Source organism: Capsicum annuum, chromosome 1 (assembly GCF_002878395.1).
Source record: "Capsicum annuum cultivar UCD-10X-F1 chromosome 1, UCD10Xv1.1, whole genome shotgun sequence".
Lineage (NCBI taxonomy): Eukaryota > Viridiplantae > Streptophyta > Magnoliopsida > Solanales > Solanaceae > Capsicum > Capsicum annuum.
In genome coordinates this window covers 146763500-146785636 of record NC_061111.1, presented here as the reverse complement: position 1 = coordinate 146785636, position 22137 = coordinate 146763500, and the positions used below count along the sequence as shown (strand labels likewise).

Below are 22137 nucleotides of genomic sequence, written 5' to 3'. Positions count from 1 at the left end.
TGTTGAAATTGAATAATAAGTGTGATGCGCTTGATTTTTATTTTAGTTTGAGGTTTCAATGAGCTTGGAGAAGTATTTTTGTAAAGTTTCAAAAATAAGTTCAACGTCTCAAAATCAATCCCAACAAAATGAAGATGGTGATCAAATAAAAATACCATCTCAGTCTTCTCAGAGACAAAAATTTGATGTAAATGATCTAAAGGCTGACCCCGCTGAAAAACCTCCAATTTTGAGTTATCCTCCGAACATTCGTGATGAGATAAGAAGGGAATACATTCCAAAACATCCTTGCCAGCCTCGAGATCATGAGTTTTCTCAAACAAACTTTCTAAAACTCCACTTGGAATATAGTGTAAGTGCAGATGCAGCTTATTGTTTGCCTTGTTATTTATTTCAAGGCGAAAGCATTCATCAAGGTGGTGGTAATACATTTTCGACAAAGGAATTTAGAAATTGGCACAGAAAAAATAGCTTTGCAACACATATTGGTCCTCGAAATAGCATTCATAATCAATCAAAAAGGAAGTGTGAAGATCTTATGAGGGAAGAACAATCTATTGAGGCTGCATTTTACAAGTTGGACGAGAAAAGTAAGAATGAATATCGAGTTCGGTTAAATACTTCAATCGATGTGGTCCGATTTCTTCTAAATCAAGGTTTAGCACTTCGTGGTCATGATGAAAGTGAATCATCCTTGAACAAAGGTAATTTTCTTGAATCACTTTCTTGGCTTGCGGATAGATGTGATGACATTAAACCTTATGTGTTAGAAAAAGCTCCAAAAATAATAAAATGATTTCTCATGATATTCAAAAAGATATTGTGACTGCGTGTAAGATTGAAACAATCAAAACTATAATAAAAGATTTAGATGGTGACTTCTTTGCTTTGTTGGTTGATGAATCAAGAGACGTATCACGCAAAGAACAAATGGATATTTGTTTACGATATGTTGATAAAAGGGGATTTGTGATAGAAGCATTTATTGGACTTGTTCATGTTAAAGATACTAGTGTTTTATCTCTAAAGAAAGCAATTGTGGATGTACTTGCTCACCATTCTTTAACTTTAGCTTATGTATGAGGGCAATGTTATGATGGGGCAAGCAATATGCAAAGTGAGTTAGGTGGTCTTAAAACATTAATTAGACAAGAAAGTAGATCGGCTCACTCGGTTCATTATTTTGCTCATTAACTTCAATTGACTCTTGTTGTGGTTTCTAAAAGGTGTGTTCAAGTAGGAGAACTTGTACTATTGACTTCAAATATTTTGAATGTGTTGGGGGCTTCCTTTAAACATATGGATGAATTTCAAGAATCTCAAAAAGAAAAACTCCAAGAAGCATTAGATATGGGTGAGCTAGAAATGGGTAGAGGTTTGAATCAAGAACTTAGTCTTATTAAAGCTAGTGACACTCGTTGGGGATCTCACTACAAGTTGTTTGGAAACTTTATTAGTAACTTTTCCTCCATTGTTGATGTACTTGATTCTCTTGTTGAAAATGCAAGTACTTTGGAAGAAAAAGCTGGCGCATCGGGATTTCTTAGAAGTTGTCAAACTTTTGAGACTATTTTCTTGTTGCATTTGATGACTGATGTTTTAGGAATCACAAATGATCTTAATGTGTCATTACAGAAAAAGGAACAGGATATTGCTAATGCCATGATTCTTGTAATAGTAGCAAAGAGAAGACTACAAGCATGATGAGATAATGAATGGGATCCTATTTTAAAAAAATGTTGGTTGGGATTCAATCAAAGAAAAGGTCGAGGCATTTTGTATTAAGCATAGTATTCCATTACCCAATTACGATGAGCCATATGCTAACTCAGGGATATCATGATGTAAATTAGTTGATTATACTACTTTACACTATTATCGTGTGGATGTGTTTTATAAAATTATTGATTGGCAGCCACAAGAACTTAATGACTGTTTTAATGAGGTGACAAGTGATTTGGTTAATGGTGTAGCTTGCTTGAATCCAATTGATACATTTTCTAGTTTTGACATCCAAAAGATATTGGTGATGGCTAAATTATATCCTGATGACTTTGATGAGTTCAAATGAGGGTTCTTGAGAATCAACTTGTTAATTATATTATTGATGTTCGTGATATTAATAAAAGATTCTCTAATTTAGGCGGACTTGGGGAACTTTTAAGAAAGTTGGTTGAGACAAAGAAGAACTTAACCTATCCTCTTGTATTTCTTTTAGTGAAGTTTGCTTTGCTTCTACCCATTGCCACTGCATCAGTTGAAAGAGCTTTTTCGGCAATGAAGTATATCAAGAATGATTTGTGGAATTGAATGGATGATGAATTCTTAGATGGTTGCATAGTGTCTTATGTAGAAAAAAGAATATTTAAGAATATTTCTAATGAGTGTATTATAGAAACATTTCAAGGGATGAAGCGTCGCCGAATGCACTTGTAATTATATTTTCTAATCAAGCTTTTATTAATGAAATTTGCTTTGTTGACTTTATTTATATTATATGTTTCAACTTGTTATCCTCTAGGTTTTTTATGATTAGTTTGGTTCAAAGATTCTTCTTCCTCAATATACGATTTACAATATTTTTTTATGACCCGTTTCTTTTTCTAATAATATGAACACCTTTAACCAAAATCCTGGCTCTGCCACTGCGGCTGTTAACTCAAGATCATGAGTCAGATAATTCTTCTCATGGGGTTTAAGCTGTCTGGAGGCGTAGGCTATGACCTTACCATGCTATATGAGGACACAACCCAAACCTACTCTGGATGCATCATAATACACTACGAACCCATCTGAACCATCTAGAAAACCCAAAACTGGAGCTGAGGTGAGTCGAGTCTTCAACTCCTGAAAACTCTTCTCGCAAGGATCTAACCACTGAAACTTTACTTTCTTCTGAGTCAATCTGGACATAGGAGATGCAATATAAGAAAATCCCTCAGCAAACCGTCTATAATAGCCAGCCAAACCCAAGAAACTCTTGATATATGATGGAGAGACAGGTCTGGGCAGTTTCTAACTGCTTCAGTCTTTTGAGGATCAACCCTAATGCCATCACCATAAATGATATGACTAAGAAATGCTACTGACCTTAGCGAAAACTTGTACATACTGAATTTGGCAAACAACTGATGATATCTGAGAGTCTAAAGCATGATTCTGAGATGGTCTGCATGATTATGCTCACTACGGAAGCTGTTGGGGCATTGGTAAGAACAAAGGACATAACTAGGAATTCAAAGTGACCATACTGAGTATGGAAGGCTATTTTTGGAATGTCACATTCTCTGACTCTGAGCTGATGATAACCTGATATGAGGTCTATTTTTGAGAAATAACTGACACCCTGAAGTTGATCAAATAGGTCGTCAATTCGAGGAAGTGGATACTTTTTCTTGACCGTGACTTTATTGAGCTCACGGTAATCAATGCACATTCTGATAGAACTGTTTTTCTTATGCATGAATAAGACTGGTGCACCCCACGGAGATACGCTGGATCTAATAAATCCCTTATCTAAGATATCCTTCAACCGCTTTTTTAATTCTCTGAGTTCTGTTGGTGCCATTCTATATGGTGGGATAGATATAGGCTGAGCATCTGGAAGAATATCAATGCTGAAGTTTATTTCCCTTTTGGGAGGAATTCCTAGAAGATCTTTGGGAAAGACATCCGAATATTTCTTCATGACTGGGACTGATTCAAGATTGGGAGTCTCAGAGCTAGAGTTTTTAACATGAACAAGATGATAAACACATTCTTTAGATATCATTTTCCTTGCTCGAAGGTAGGAAACAAGCTGACCTTTTAAAGCTGAAGTACTACCCCTCTATTCTAGGACAGGTTTATTCAAAAACTAGAACTGGACAACTCTGTTTCTACAGTCGACTGTGGCATAGTAGGAATGAAACCAATCCATGCCGAGAATGATATCAAAATCAGTCATCTCTAATTTGACTAAGTCTGCTGAGGTAACTTTCTAAATATCATAACTGGACAATTATTGTATACCCACCGTGCTATCATAGTTCTTTCTAGTGGGGTAGATACTGAAAAGGGCTCTGCTAGAATTTCAGGACTAACTTCAAAATCAATTGCTATGTAAGGAGTAACGAAAGATAAGAAATTTCCTGTATCAAGCAAAGCGTAAATACGCAAATGAAAGATCTATAACGTACCAATAACCACATCAAGAGAATTTTTCTGATCTTATCGGGACTGGCGAGCATAAAGTCTGTTTGGGCGTTGCCCACTAGTAGCACTGGAAGTGGTACCCTACTGATTTAGGCAATCGGACTGGGCTGAGGAACGATTCTGCTGACCCTGATAACCTGACTGGGGACAATCCCTAACTCTGTGACCTGGCTTGCCATATTTGAAACAGACATCGCTGCCAGCTTTGCAAACACCCTTATGGTTCTTACCACAAGTCTGACAAAGGGGATTATTTTAGGCATTGCTGACACTACCTTGAGACTTAGAGCCTAGTGCCCTATCTCTATTGCCTTCTTTGAATTTCGGCACTGGAGCACTAGCTGAAGAAGAAGATGGAATGAATGACTTAGGATGGAATTGAGAATGATTCCCTCCTTCTGATTTAGGTTGAGTAAAGTTGAAACTACCTATCCTTACTCTCTTATTCTATTTCTCTCGCATCTTAATCTTTTGCTCTTCTATTTCCTGATCATGGGTCATAAGCCTGGCTATGTTCATGTCACTATTCAATATCGCAAACCTGCACTTATTGACCACACTATTATTTACCCCAGAAACAAACTTACTCATCTTGGCCCTGCTGTCTGCCACTACATAGGGAGCATATATGGTTAATTGAGTAAACATAAGAGAATACTCTTTCACCGTCATATTACCCTGCCTGAGGTTGATAAATTCTAACACCTTTGCTTCTCTCAACTCTTGGGGGAAAGAATCTATCTAAGAATGCGGTGACAAACTCCTTCCACTCTATGGATTCTACATCAACTGAACTCTCTGACTTCTACTGCTTGAACCAAGTGTGAGCAACATCCTCCAACCGATATGCAGCTAGCTCTGTACTCTCACTAGAAGTAACCCCCATGATGTCCGTAACCTTCTGTACGTGATCAAGAAGTTCTTGAGGGTCTTCATTGGCCTTAGACCCAAAAAAAGATGGAGGATTCATTCGGGTGAAGTCCTAAATCCTGGTTGCAGCTGAATTGGCCACTGGGTTAGCTGGAACGATAGCTGATCATTTATTCTGAGCAGCAACTGACTAGGCAAGAGTAGTGAATATAGCTCTGAACTCTGCATGAGGGATATGTTCGCCTAAATGATCTTCATGATAAGGGGCTGACTGATTTCTAGTTCTCTTCTTGGGAAGCATGTTCTGTAAACAGAAGAGAAAAGGATTAGAACGAGAGATTAACTTGAGATTATGCTCACTGGCATGACATGAATACTGAAAGAAGGGAAACTGTTCCTAAAACATCTTATAGCCTACTGCACAAAAATATGGTCTGCAACACACCCATGTACAAGAGTCTACTAAATGAGGCTTTCAGACTTTCTAGGATACTATTGAACCTTAGGTTCTGATACCAAGTTTGTAACACTCCAAATTTAGTATCCGAAATGCTACACGGTGCTCATGACCTCGAAGGATCACAAGCTAACCCATGACTAATAGCTGTACCTGAATACTACATAATATATTGTATAAATGCAAAAATAAAGGATGAAAGACCATAAGGTTCAAAACTGATAAAACATAACATCTGAAAGTACAGTATATCAATACCAAAACAAACTAAAACAAAACTGTCTGAACATACTGTAGTCTGAAAAGCCTCTAAAATTAAACTGTCTAAATAAGGAGTTGATGGGACATGTCCCCAACTAAATCCAAATACTAAAATAAACTATGTAATAAAGAAATAAAGTATTAATCATGTCCTTGAAGAATGAGGACTCACTGCTAACTCCGACTGCTGAAACTAGAATACTATTGATGCTCTGAAGCTCATGCTTCTAAACCTATGATATAGAATTAAACACCATAGCGCAAATGCGCCATTATGATTGAATGTACTGGTATGCATGTGAGATAGGCTGAATGTAAAGGATTCAAATGCATGAACAATGCTAACTGACTGTATAACATAAACATGAGAATAAATGTATAAATAAGGGCCTATAACTGAATTAGTGATGGTACTGACTACTGAGTCTGATTACTGACAACATGAGTTACTGATAACTGATATAACTGATACTGAATAATTGTAGCTAGCAGTCTAGGTTCTGATGAAACTAGTTGAGTTTTACACTGTGCTGAGTTGACTGTAGCTGACAGTTTTGAAAACTAAAGAACTATCTGAGTTCTTTTACTGAGACTGAGACTGTGGGAAGTAGTCATCTAATCAACATGCCCTAAATAACGCATTATAGCTGAGTTGGGGTCTAATTTGTAAATCCAATTGGAAGGGTGTCAATACCGCGCCACTGGTAAAGACAAGCTGTAGGTGACCCTCATCTGGCTGTGTCTCCAAAAGAGAATGGTAGGACCCTTATTTGACAATGTTAATCCACCTCATTAACCCTCATCTATCAGTGTTGATGTCTCAACCTATGCTGGCTACATAGTTATGGAACACAAAGATTGCTTCTAAGGATCACACCCTCAACTATCAGTGTGTGTCCTCATTCTTGGGTTCACTTGGTGCTAAATCCTACTTCCATCTGAATAGAAACTGAACATGATTAACTGAATTGAACTGGACTAAGTTTATTGAGCACCATTGACTGACGGAATACTGCTGAGATTACTGAATTACTGAGCTTTCTGAGATTACTGAGTTTTTTTGAGTTACATGACTGACTGAATTATACTAAACATGGCTTGACTGAGGATATCGTGAAAACATGACACTGGCTCTAGGCACACAACTAAATTATCGGGTACAATACCCCCAGGACTAGATAGAAGAAAACAGACAAGATATGACATTCTTGAATACATGACCAACATCAACAATCCATAATACAATAAGTTGAGGATTTCATGAAGTACATGGTTAACATAATCTTGTACATGGTAGGAATGCATATACTCAATGTCAAAATTTCATACTCTAATATCATGAGCATTCCAACAAACATCTACATTGCACATCAATAGCATGGGAGTCATTTGAACATAAGGGTAAAATATGAATCCATCACATAAATCACAATTGAGCTATATTACATAATTTTTAGTCCCTTATGCATTTTATCAAACACTTAGGTTGCATGACTTAAGGCATGGAATAATCCTCAAATTAACATATCATAACCAACTAAAATTCATGGTTTTCAACTCACATGCTAACATATTTTCATAAAAACACATAAAGATTCCAACTTGGGAATCATTTAACAGCAACCACATGAACATAATCAACCCATAGCATGAATATCATAATATATAGTTTAAAACTTGATCCTTGGGCTTCATGGACCAAAGGAATCTATGAATGAACACTATGCATACCTTAGTATGTGATTCTACAAAGATTTACGGTGAAATTTTCTTTATTTGAATCCCCAATTGAGAATCCTAACTTGTTCTTGAGAGAATTTTGAGAGAAGTGAATATATTTTGGTTGAATTGTGTCTAAATCTCGTGTTATAGGCTTATATAGGAGTGGAAAATACCCATTCTACCCTTAAAATAACTCAAAAAGGGGGTGTTTACGTCACTTGGGCCTTAAGATATGCGGCGCACAACTTATCGCGTAAGCTAGGTGGTGCGTCGCACAACTTATGACATAAGTTAGGTTGTGCGTCTCACAACTTATGGCATAACCATTGCAATAGCCTTAGGCGATTTGTTAAGCGACGCACTCCATTTTGCAAAGCCATAACTTCTTGCTCGGGTGTTAGATTTTGGTAAAATTGGTATCGTTGGAAAGCTAATTCGATTCTCTACAATTTGGTGGATCTAAATCTGCCAAAATACCACATATACATCAAGTTATACTCATTCAAAGATGACTATATTGAAATCAAACACTAAAACTTGATGGATTCAAAAGCTCTTAGCTTGCCTTACTCTAAGTGACTCTTATGAACATGCTTAACACATCATAAGCTCTCTTCTCACTAGGATACTCATTGTAAGTCATGTACTCAAATATGAATCACAGGATAGGAGGTTTCATACGTAGGAACAATGGTTTATTTTCTAGCTCAGAAATATACGGGGTATTACACCTTTCCTCTTAGAAAGAGGTTTGTCAAATATGAAAAAGTTTTATATTTTTCTTTCATAAAAAGTAAAAGTAATTATGGTATTAATTTTATTTTCTTTCTAAGAATAGTAAAACTTAAATTTGGTAAGAAAATCAGAGCAAAAATCCTAACACTTAAGAGGCATCATATATAGATATCGGAATAAGACAATACACATATTATTATATTTTCAATCATTAGTTGAAAAATAAAAAGAAAGATGAAATCAAATGTTCGAGCTCTTGTCGATATCTACTTCCACAAGTCTCTCACCATTTAAGAGCATCTTCTTCTTTTTCTGGTGGAATAAAAACATAAACATCATAGTGAAAAAGAAGGATAACCTTGAGTAAAATCGCATCAAATAAAACATATGAACTTCTATAGAAAGAAAAATGGAATGAATACATAAATGTCTCGATATCTACTTTCTCAAGCCTATCACCATTCAAAAGTCTTCTTCTTTTCAAGACAAACAAAAGCATGAATATAATAGTGAAAACGAAGGGTAACCTTGGATAGCATTTCATGAAAAAAAAAAATGAATTTATATACACAAAAATAAAGGGATACCATAAGGTATCATTAACTTTTGTATTAAATATTTAGTGGTTATAAATATAAAATCATGAATAGCTTGAGAGTTACAAATATTTTGTAGAAATTAAATAGATGAGTTACCTCAAACATATTTTTTTCTTTAATTACATAGTAAATAGAGTTTAAATGTGGTGACTTTTGATTTTTCTCTAAACACACGAATATTTAAAATAAGAAAAAAACTCAACAAATATCTTTAAAAACCACAAAAAAGATAAATAGGTTTGAAGACCTCTAAGGCATGCCACATAGGATTGACTATTGATCTCTTTTATATATACACTACTATACGTACCCGCACGATGTGCGGATAATATTAAAATATTATTTTTAATTATTTTATATAGAAATATTTTGTCCAAGCATGTTACATCATATTATCTTTAAAAAAAGTTTAACTATCATTCTATTTCACAAAAAAAAAATCAAAAAAAATCTACTCCGCACTCACCCACACCCACACGCCTTTACCACCACCCATTTCCTCCCCATCCTAATACCTCATCCCCCCCCCCTCCTCCTTCCTCCTCCCGCCCTTCTAACTAAATTTGTATGAGCAAAAATAATTATATAATTGCAAGAAAGCCTTATGTTTCTTTATTATATTGTTTACAATTTAAAGATTTCTGATTGTTAAAATAATTTAAATTTTTATTCTATTATCCTTCCATCTTTTTCATTTAAAAGTTATAAATAGTAATATGTACAATTTCTAATTACTTTCATATTTTTTTCTTATTTTATTATATACAATTTAAGAATTTCAGATTGTCAAAAATAATTTAAATTTTTGTTTTACTGTTTTTCTATCGCTTTCATGTAAAAGTTTCAAATAGAAATATGTGCAATATTTAATTACTTTCATTATGATCTCAAAATTAGTTCAAATTTTCTCCCCAAAACTCTCATCCAATTCTAGATGTACATATTTGGGGGGCGAAGGGGCGGGGGCGGGCTGTAGGTGATGAAAGAGTTCTAATACCTTTTTCATTATTTTTATCCAATGATAATGATACATTAATTATATTCTTTAATCCTAAAACTAATTTTGTTGAATAGCATAAGTATGCTTTTTTGAAATTGTTGAGGGTCTTAACATGATACTAATTGTTCAATTCTAAACTCATTTTATTTTTATTTTTCTAATATCCAAAGACAATGTTAGGTCAACTTTTTATTATTTTTCTTTTACTTCTTTTTATTATCTTTATCAAATGACATAGACACCTGAAGTTTAGCCAAACTGAATTTCATAAAGCAAAACGTAACAAGTAAAGTAAATGGAGAGGGTATATGTAAAAGTACGTTGAATAAATACTTTAGTTTACACGAAAAAAAATATTTCATATGAACAAATATTAGTATTTTCTTTACATCGACAAAAGTGTATAGGAATAGAAATTATTCATCACCATTTCACAAAATACAAAGTTAGTTCTACCAGTTGTGGAAAGCTACCAATCCTCTTATCAACAAGGTATGACACTCTTCTATACCCTTTAAAGTGTCTTTTCTCACTTGAAGGTTATGGAAAGGCAAGCTCCCTTTTGCAGACGTAATTAGTAAGTTTGGCAACTAAATAAATTTCAAATATTATTGGTGTCCAAATACTTGTGATTAGACTTTGAATCATGTTTTCAGTCAAAGCTAATTTTTATGTTAGTTAGGACTTACTATTTGTATGTAGTAGAATGAGCAATAATTGTCTAAAAGCTCATTCTGTTTTATGGGTAGTCTCTATTCTTGTGTTGTAATTTAAAACCTTTGGGGTGAAATACAACACATTCAAAGTCACTGGAAAAATTTAACCCAAAAAAAAAGAAAGTTCTACCCATTGTAAAAGATATAACATCAAGTTAATTCATAGATTTGTTTGCCTATGATGAGTAGCAATCTATTACCAACTGTTAAAAAATAAAGGAATTCCGAGGCCGCATTCACAAACCTTCTAATCTTCGTCTTGAAAGTAGTGGAGAAAATACAAAATTTACTGCATTGCCTCATTATTTAGTAGGATAGAAATTCTCAAGTACTAGCATTCAAACCTTAACTCAAATAATGTTGAATGGAGTACTACCATTCACAGAGGAAAACAATTATCCAAGCGAAACGCAAGAACAGTGAAGGAAGCAAACAAAAGCTAAAGATTTCAGAGACAAGTGAAAGAAAAGCTAGCTTGAATACGTTGCCTTTATGTCTCTTGTTGGCACATATGCAATGAAAGACCAGTAATTAAATATCTCAACATAATATGCATGTAGTTAGATAGCTGCAATTCAATCAAAAATGATTAAAGAAACAACTACTACATTTATTTGGACGAAACATATTTGTTATGTCTAATGTTTGACTATACCATCATCAACAACAAATTTGGTATAACCCACAAGTAGGGTTTGGAAGGGTAGAGTGTGTGTAAATTCAAAGAGAGATTTAAAAGAAGGTAGTATCAACAAGAAAAAATAACAATAAGATAATACACTTTACATTCTAACTTAATTCTCGGCCTACACACCTTCCTACAAGGGTCATGTCATAATTGAAATGATTAAAATATTCATAGATACAATTGTCTATTTAGTCAATTAAACGAAAAAAAAAAAAAATTTATGTCAATTCATATTTAGGTAAAACAACAACGCTAATAACTACGTCACAGTCTCAAACAAATTGAGGTCAAATAGGCAACAAATGAAGGAGAAATCGTATAGCTCTAGTAAGCGAATAGGTAGCAATACTATTGAAGTCGGGGTCAGTCTGATAGTCCTTTCACAAAAGATCTGTTTCAACACAATAAACAAAAATATCACCACCATGCAAACAACAATGTAATAAATAAAAAAAAACATATATATAGAGAGAGAGACAGAGAGAGACACTAATGCACACTGAATTAACTTGAACTTGAATGATATATACTGAAGGATAATTCCTTCTTAATTAATGCAAAGATTAAAACTCTTTTAACTCTCTGTAATAAATATGTGTAAACATCTGTAATTCAGATAGGATGGGAGAGTTAATACTTCATAAATATGATACAAATGACGGTTTCCTACAAATGCAACTTTGTGAAAGAAGAAACATTCGAAAGTTTTAAAAGTTACTTTATTAACTCTCTCATTAATTCAAAGAGTAATGTTACATTACGTACATTAACTCCTTTCTCTTCTTTAACTCGTCTGATGGATAAACGTAAATGATATACCTATTTAAGGAGAATCATTTGGGAGCTAAACATGCAGAAAATATAGAAAACAAATTACCCTCTCCCTCATCAATTCTCTGTTTTAGTCTTGGCTTCCTATTCTTTTCAACTCTTGGGCAATTGGTTTACTCAACCTCCAAACTTCTAGCCATGAGTGAACATATTTGGAAGTAGCTTTGGAACCTTGGGGAGCGACCGGCTAGAAGGATTTGCACCGGAGTCGGGCCGAAATCGCTTTCAAGGCAGTGGCTTGCCACGACACAGTGTTTGTGATAACTTTCTTACTATTATTAATTCCTATCCAATATCAATATTGTAGCATTTTTTCCAACATATACTAATCCCTTTATCTTAATTTATGTGTCGTAGTTTAAATTTCAAGAGTCAAATTTCTTTTCGTACTCTAAATAATGAAAAATTCAAAACTTGGAAGGTGCTATTTTTGGAAGGTCTTGATTTACAATCCGTGTTAATAATTGTTATTTGCCTACAACATCAGCTTAGCACTAATCCATTACGAAGAACAAATAAGTATGTCCGCTTTATTGCTTCTCATCTATCTTATTCTACTGCCCTCACCCATCAGGCAAGATAGAAAGAGAAGGTCCAATAAAAAAAATCATAAAGAAAACGTCTCAATTAGCAATGATCTTCAAGCATATACCATAATAATTTATCACTGTAAACTTCACAAACATATTAAAACTTTAGAAAACTTACCTCAATTCAATTAGAAATTGTCTTCAAGAACACACAATAGTTTATTATCAAACTCTAAGAACAAATCAAATTTTAAAAACCTTACCTCAAATTTAAAAATGTAGTACAAAATCTACCTCAAATCAAGTAAATTACCCCTGCAATCATCAACACTATCCAAGTTTCACGTTAAAGAATATAACATTCAAAAAAAATCATCTATTATTCTACAACTTCCAAAATAAACTAAAGATATAGAAAATTTACCTTAATTCGTAAAAGCAAATTTATGAACAGTATTCAGACTTCATGTTATTAAAGAGAAAACTTCAAAAAATTAATATAAATACCATTAGCTGGTAAAAGAAATCCAAAACCTAAAGTAATAATAAATGCCAAATTTTAAGCAATTTTCCTTACGTAGCGGCACTTTATGTAAAAGAATACCAAGTTAACTCTAAAGCTTAAACAAAGAAACCTGTTTGTGATTAAATTTCTAACCTGTATTTGTCAACTATATCAACCTAAATTATCTCTCGGAATATACCTTAGGACTCTTTTTTTTTTCACCTATACAAGGAAAAAAATAAAACCTATCAATATTAGTTCTCAGTATATTTTAGGATTCATTAATTTTTTAAAATTCTAGTCAATATTTTAAATATAATGGTATAATAATTAGAGAAAATGAGTGAAAAGACGATTTGGTCTATTGTAGGAATTTTTAAAGAAGGGGAAAAAGTTCAAATCACTTTTCTAAGAGTCTTCACGCTTTTAATATATTATAAATTATAGATATAGATTATAGATATAGATTATAGATTATAGATTATAGATTATAGATTATAGATTATAGATATAGATATAGATTATTATTATTATTACTATCGCCAGCCGGCCAATCTTCGACCGGTAGCAGCAAGGCCTCCTCAGCCTGCGGATCTCACGGAGCATCCTTGATCTAACTGCTCCCAGTTCCTATTGCAGGTCACGAACTTGCATCTAAAGTTCATTAACAGCGTCTTGCAGAAAAGCAACGTCTCATACTGGATCAACCATATCTAGAACACATATGAATTGAAAAAAAACTTAAAACCAAAAGTAAAGAAAAAAATATATGAATGTAATACAACGTATACTACAAATTGGCAAGCAAAAAACTTACCTGAGTCAGGGAAGAGAACGTGGTGGAAGGAGTAATATGAAAGACAAGATATAATAAATAAATAGAGCGTAGTTGAATGAACGAATGAGTAAGGAGGGACCTAGTTATAGAGGATTGAATTTGAATGAGTGACAAAAAGGCGCGACTGTTCACCTTCATTTATTAATTACATTTTTTATTACTGTAAAAAGTTATGACTTAATTAAATTAAGAAATATTGCGATAAGTCATGACTTTTCAGATTATTATTATTAATTAGTTATTTTCAAGAACTATTTTTATTGAGTTGTGACAACAGATTCTATATTTATTGCATCAGATAACTCATCTGTGACAACAGATATACCATCTGCTGCGACAAATAGAGAACTTGTTGCATCAGATAATTTATTTGTTGCAACATATAATCTAACTGTTTACCTCCATTTATTAACTACGTTTTTATTACTGTGAAAAGTTATGACTTTAACTAAATTAAGAAATATTGTGATAAGTCATGACTTTTTAGATTATTATTATTAATTAATTCTTTCCAAAAATCATTTTTATTGAGTTGTGACAACAGATTCTATATTTGTTGCATCAGATAACTTATTTGTTGCAACAAATAGAGAACCAGTTGCATCAAATAATATATCTGTTGTAACATATAATCTATCTTTTAAAAAAAAATTATCATCACATCATTATTCCAAATTTGCTGACTTTATTATTATATAAATTTAAAAAAATACCTTTTCAATAACTGTTTCTTTAATAAAATAATAACCATTTTTATTAAGTTCTGGCATCAGATTGTATATCTATTGAATCGGATAAACCATCAGTTGCAACAGATATACCATATGTTGCAACAAATGGGCGATCTGTTTTAATGGCTTTTTTGATTTCTTCTAACAGCTGATACATCAGTCGCAACAGATGAAAAATTTGATGTATCAGCAACATTGTTGAATGTGTTTTAGACAAAAAGTCACGACTGTTTACCTTTTTCTTAACAATCATCATACAAGTTAATTAATAAATCCAATATCGTGACTTTTTTTAATTATATATTAAATAAATTATTTTAAAAAATAAATTTAAAAATAAAAATGGTGAAAAGTCACGATCAGCTATTAATATCAAATAGTTGTTCTTTTACGGTTATAAATTGTGTTTATCATTTATTTCCTTATTACTTATTCATGGACCATTTTTCATATTAAATAATCAAAAAGTCATGTCTTGTCACCCTCTCAATAACAATAACCCTTTTTTATTAGTAACCGTCTGTTGTAACATATGATCGATCTGTCACATCAGATTAACCTCTGTTGCCATAAATGCTCAATTCCTACCACCAACCGTCGACATGTTGAGAATAAGAAATAAACAAAATGATAATAAAATACTAAATAAGAATTAAAAATTTAAAGTCGACCACCAAACATAGATTTTTGAATCCCTTGGGTAGATCCGATATACAAAAGGAGGAAAATAATACATACGCTAAAAGAAAAAATATAACCTAATTATTATTACTACTACTATTATTATCATTACTATTATTATTATTATTACTATTATTATTGTCAACCGAATAATTTTTATCCGACAGCAGCAGGGTCCTCCTCAACCTTGCTCCAAAGTCGGCCAAATCCCTCTGGAGTCCATCAAACTACCTTTGAAGCTCCCGTGAAGACTCGATATGAATCTTCTTGAATGAATCTGAATCTGCCATATTTGTAAGTATAGTAGAATGAACGAGTAAGGAGAGACCTATTTATAAATGATTGAATTGGAAGGGGTTAGTCAAACAAAAAGCCACGACTATTCATATCCCTTAATTAATAAAACTAGTGACTTTTCAAATATGTAAATTAAAAAAAATGGATCTAAATACAAAAATTTTTCTTTTATTGTATTTTGGAAAGAAAAGAAAATTGCTTTAAAATAAATCTAAAAGATGGGTAATCTGTTGTAAAATATATTACATCTGTCAGATAACTTACAACATATTGATAATCTGTTGCAACATATAGATATATCTGTTTTCTTTTCCAACAGATATGTCATATGTTGCAATAGATTGATCATTTGTCATAACAGATGTTTACAATTGTTTCACAATTTAAACAGATGTGGCATCTGTTAGAACTTGCTAGTCATCTATTTATTCAATTTAAGCCATAGATGATCTAGGAATAATAATGTGCATGCAGATAGATGGATCCACTGTCATGTGTGAGAGTTAAGCATTATTGATAAAGTCATCGGGACAACACACACAAAGTACAATATTTTTGTAAATGCAGTTTTTAACCTATTAGGCACTGATTATTCAAACAAGATCCTGCATTGTACAGTTAAGTTTGATAGGTTCGAATTGATAAGGTTAAGGGTCCCATGAAGATGGTGCAGATACCCTGTTATGAATTACTGACGATTGTTGCTCGTGTTTATGCATGTCAAGTTTTGAGAAGGGATCAATATTTGATGTCATTGTAGAGATCCAATAGAGATTGGACTTAAATTTAAGTGTGTATTAGACTCTGAGAAGGCCTTTGAAGCCTTGCACTGCATCAAACAAGAACGAAAAACTAATAGAAATTCTCCTGGCCCAAATTTATATGGAAGGATTGTTCGAGAAGATGATTATATGCCAGAAGGAGCCGAAGGAGAATGCCTGCGAGGGAAAGGGGAGTTGATGAAAGACTATATCATCTGAGAGCTAATCGAAGAAGAGACATACGGTAGCAAGGAACTTCTAGCGAACCTGGCTGATGAAATTATCTTAAAACATGAGAAATCTAAATCAAGTGCAAATATGAAAGTGTATCTGGTAATGTAAATTCGTCTGTTGTCTCTCTGAAAGAAAAATAATGCAGATGGACACTTTGCTAGGGAGATGTGACTAGGTAGAGTGGTCAGAATTATCACCTAGATAGAAAATAGCAAAAGAACAAGAAATTAGCCTTATGGGAATCGAGGGTTAAAATGATGTATAATAAGTCTAGAAAACTTGCGCCAACAGCAACTGCAGTTAAAGTAAGGAATCTAATCAAAGACAACAATTTTTGAATTTTAAATTGCATCCCATGCCTTCTTATTTGTGGTTCTGATTAGGTCCACTGCTGTAGACCTAATCGAAACCATAAACGAGATTGAAAGACAAATTGAGTGTCATTACTTCCTTAGCAATATGGATTAATTGATTGTGTTTATTGCGTTAGCATGCTTTCAACATTCCTTGGAGAAGATCAGAGGCTTGTTGTGTATGTGAATCCCTTTAATTTCCAAGTTTGCCTTGAGCTTGCCAATTCGGTCTTCAAGTTTGTCGTTGTCATCTTTGAAGTTGGTATAGAGTTCCTGGTCTCTTGTGAGCTCTATCAGGAATAGTTTCTCCTGCAAAGTTGTGGCATTGAAGAAGGCCTTTAGAACACTTTCTTCAGAAGCCTTAAAGGATACATGGAGGGCCGTTATGTTTGTTTTAGGTCAAAATATGTTGATGCACACTCAAGATGTGGTCCCAACCATTGAATAGCTTACTTTTATCGAGAGTTTCTCAATGCATCTTGCTCAACCAACCTTCAAGTGATTTGAAAAATTAATAAGCAAGGAGTTACGTAACATTTGATCTAAACTGACTCTACCAAGCCTATCAAACGTTACATAACTCTAGGCTCATTACCATATCAAAAAACTTTGCCTGAGTTAGTGGACAAATAAAATGAGCTCAATCTCTTAGCCTTTCTGTTCATTGCTCTTCTCCAATATAGATGACAAGATATCTGCTATACAAAAGTCTACACCGTCGGCAGAAATGCTTGTCAGAGCAAAAGTGGCATTATCAACTCCTCTATCTTGCTCAAGTATCCGAAAAAAAAAATTTCAACTCCTCTGTCTTGAACTATTGAACAATGTACAAGGGCCACAGAAGAACAACATGAGCTGAAAAAGGTGAGAAGATAAAAAGGGGAGGAATAGAAAGGACAAACTGAATGCAAGATTTAGTTCATCTTTGTTTGGTTTGTTAAACAAATAAAATGCGAATGCAAATAAAAATATTTCTACCTTATTTTAACTGCAGTTGCTGTTGGCGCAAGTCTTCTAGACTTACTATACAATATTTCAACCCTCGATGCCCGTAAGGCTGATTTCTTGGTCTTCTGCTATTATCTAGAATCTAGGTGATAATTCCGACAACACTACCTAGACGCAGCACCCTAGAAAAATGACCATCTACACTATTTTTCTCTTAGAGAAACGACAGATGGATTTTTCATTACCGGATACAATTTCATATTTGCACTTGATACATATTTCTCATGTTTTAAGATAGTTTCATCGGTCAGATTTGCTAGAAGTTACTTTCTACCTTATGTATCCTCTTCAATTAGCTCTCAGATAATTTAGCCTTTCATCAACCACCCATTTTCCCTCGAAGGAATTCTCCCACCGCACCTTATGGCATATAATCATTACCCCAAGCAAACCAACTATATAAATTTAGGTTAGGGCAATAACTATATTGATTTCATTCTTGGTTGAAGCAGTGGAAAGCTTTGAAGGCCCTCTAAGAGTCCAATGCTCCCTAAAAGTTAGTCTAATCACTATTGAATCTCTTTATAATGCCACCAAAACTAGATTTCTTCACAATGCTTGACACATAAACATGAGCAACAACCGACATTAAATCTTAACAGGGTATCAGAACTATATTCATGGTCCATTATCCTTATCAGTTCAAACCTACCAAACTTAACTGTAAAATTACAGATATCTTATTTGAATGATCAATGACTAATCGGTAAAAACAATATTTACAAAATTAGTATACTCTATGTGTATTTTGATGATAATATTATCAGTAATACATACCTCCTACATATGAAGTGGTTCTATCTGTATACAGCTTATTCCTCCAAACCCAGCTTTACTGCAGCCTCTTATGTTGGTCGGGCAAAAGTTAATCAAATTTCAGTTCCTTATATCTAAAAAGAAGAGGAAAAAAATAACGTCAAAGAAAGAACGTTATCCATCTTTTGCATCAGATGTAGAGTCTGTTGCAACAGATGTGGAGTCTGTTGCAACAGATGTGGAGTATATTGCAACAGATGTGGAGTCTGTTGCAATAAATGTGGAGTCTATTGCAATAGATATTGAGTCTATTGGAATATATCAAACCAGCCTTGCTGGTGGTTTGATTTATTCCAACAGTTACTCCGTCTGTTGCAACATCAACAACAGTATAAACTACAAAGAAACAACAAATAAATAACATCAACAACAAAGAAATAACATCTGTTCCAACACCATCAACAACATCATCAACAATACATTCTTTGTTCCAACACCATCAACAACACCACACCACAAGTTCTAACAACGTCAACCCCACCAATAACTTCAATAACAGCATCAACAACAAAAAACCAAACAAAATACATACAAAAAATAATACTGCCAACAAGGCTTTTATACTTCTCCCAACAGATGACTTTTTTTTATTATTGTAATAAAAATTCTCGGTTTGTTTATTCAACACTTAAAAGTTCCTTCAAATTTTTTAAATAAATATGATATGGGTAAATGGTAATTAAATTAAAAAAACAAATATAAATAACTTGCAAAGAAGAAGACGAGAATAAAAGAGCAATAGTGAACCATACCTTAATGTCAAAAGGGGATCAAAACAATAATTTTAGTCGAGAAAAGATATGGATCGATTTAGATCCGAAAGGATCTTTATGAGAAAGAGAAAAGAAAAGAGAAAAAAAAGACTATGATAACCCTAAAGAGGAGAGAAAGAAAAAGATGAGAGATGAATAAAATAAATTTAGGGATAAAGTTGAAGGAGAGATGAGATAATTCTAGATGTATTGTGTACGTAGATGCGGGTTTCATTATTCATTAATAATTTGAGGGGCACTAGGAAGACTAGTGACGTTGAAAAAACAAGATAAGACTACTCAATGAACTCATTTTTGAGTTCTCTAAGAAATATTTTTTATCGCCCTTAGTAGTACTACTTTATCTACTCAGACAGAAGCTTGCTTTAAAATTAAAAGGAACAAAAAGTTTTTTCAAGCAGATATGTCATCTGTTACAACAGATAGTAGTATCTGTTTAAAAATTCCAACAACACAGTCATTTGTTACAACAAATATAAATATTTGTTTAAAAATTCCATCAAATCAGTCATCTATGACAACAGATGCAAATGTCCATTTGATAATTAAATTAGATATTTCATCTGTTACAATAGATATCAATATCTATTTAAATGTTCCAATAACTCAGTCATCTGTGATAACAGATGCAAATGTCCATTTGATAATTAAATCAGATATGTCATCTGTTACAACAGATATCAATATTTGTTTGAAAATTATCAAAACCTCAGTCATCTATCACAACATATGCTAATATATATTTGATAATTAAATCAGATATGACATCTATTGCAACAAATATGAATAGCTATTTCAAAATTTCCAACAGCTCAGTCATTTGTTGCAACAGATTTTATTGCAATTGATTTAGGGAGAACTAGGGATGAATGAATGAGTTCATAGGGTCAACTACAACTTCAATTGAGTCTTTCCAATTGTATGGTGTTGGAATTGCGTTCATCTCAACCCGAGACATCGGTCGATCACTCTGAGTTGAAAAAATTTTCATAACATAATGTTAAGCTAGTACCTAAATTAATTTAGGTGGAACTAGGGATGAATAAGTTTTCATTAACTTAATGTTATGATAGAACCTTAATTTATTTAGGTGGAACTAGGGATGAATGAGTTCATAGGGTCAACAACAACTTCAATTAAGTCTTTGCAATTGCATGGTATTGGTATTGCATCCATCCCGACCCGAATCATCAATCGATCACCCTGAGTTGAAATGAGTTCTCATTAACTTAATGTTAAGATATTATCTAAAATTATTTAGTGGAACTAGGGATGAATGAGCTCATAGGGTCAACTACAACTTTAATTGAGTCATTGCAATTGCATGGTGTTGGTATTGTGTTTATCCCAACCCGAGTCGTCGATCGATTACCTTGAGTTGAAATGAGTTCTCATTAACTTAATTTTAAGATAGAACCATAATTGATTTAGTTGGAACTAGGGATGAATGAGTTCATAGGGTCAACAACAACTTTAATTGAGTTTTTTTAATTATATGGTATTGGTATTGTGTCATCCCGACCTGAGTCATCGATCGATCACTCTAAGTTGAAATGAGTTCTCAACAACTTAATGTTAAGATAGTACCTAAATTGATTTAGGTGTAACTAGAGATGAATGAGCTCATAGGGTCAACTACAACTTCAATTGAGTTGTTGCAATTGTATGGTGTTGGTATTACACTTATCCCAACCCGAGTCATCGATTAATCACTCTAAATTGAAATGAGTTCTCATTAACTTAATTTTAATATAGAACCTTAATTGATTTAGGTGTAACTAGGGATGAATGAGTTTATAAGGTCAATAACAACTTCAATTGAGTCTTTGCAATTGCATAGTGTTGGTATTGCATTCATCCCGACCTGAGCCATCGATCGATCACTCTGAATTGAAATGAGTTCTAATTAACTTAATGTTAAGATAGTACCTAAATTTATTTAGGTGAAACTTGGGATGAATGAGCTTATATGGTCAACTACAACTTCAATTGAGTCATTGCAATTGCATGGTGTTGGTATTGCATTTATCCCGAGCTGAGTCATTGATCGATCACTCTGAGTTGAAATAAGTTCTCATGAACTTAATGTTAGATATAACCTTAATTGATTTAGGTGTAACTAGGGATGAATGAGTTCATAGGGTCAACAACAACTTTAATAGAGTCTTTGCAATTCATGGTATTGGTATTGCGGCATCCCGACCCGAGTCGTCAATCGATCACTCTAAGTTAAATGAGTTCTCATTAACTTAATGTTAATATAGTAACTAAATTGATTTAGGTGAAACTAGGGATGAATGAGCTCAAAGGGTCAACTACAACTTCAATTGAGTTGTTATAATTGCATGGTGTTAGTATTGCGTTTATCGCGACCCCAGTCGTCAATCGATCACTCTGAGTTGAAATAAGTTTTCACTAACTTAATGTTAAGATATAAACTTAATTGATTTAGGTGAAACTAGGGATGAATGAGTTCATAGAGTCAACAACAACTTCAATTGAGTCTTTGTAATTGAATGGTATTGATATTGCGGTCA

General features: G+C 33.3%; 2 protein-coding genes across 2 annotated transcripts; both read left to right on the top strand.

The window, feature by feature from the left end:
* The first annotated feature begins 58 nt into the window (after positions 1 to 58).
* On the top strand, positions 59 to 1083 carry LOC107858564. The gene is made up of 2 exons (XM_016703299.2): positions 59 to 704; positions 818 to 1083. The coding sequence occupies exons 1-2, from the start codon at positions 59 to 61 to the stop codon at positions 1081 to 1083; spliced, it is 912 nt and encodes a 303-aa protein (XP_016558785.2).
* A 216-nt stretch (positions 1084 to 1299) lies between these two features.
* LOC107858571 lies at positions 1300 to 2071 on the top strand. Its single transcript, XM_016703301.1, has 2 exons — positions 1300 to 1671; positions 1916 to 2071. The coding sequence occupies exons 1-2, from the start codon at positions 1300 to 1302 to the stop codon at positions 2069 to 2071; spliced, it is 528 nt and encodes a 175-aa protein (XP_016558787.1).
* Positions 2072 to 22137: the final 20066 nt, after the last annotated feature.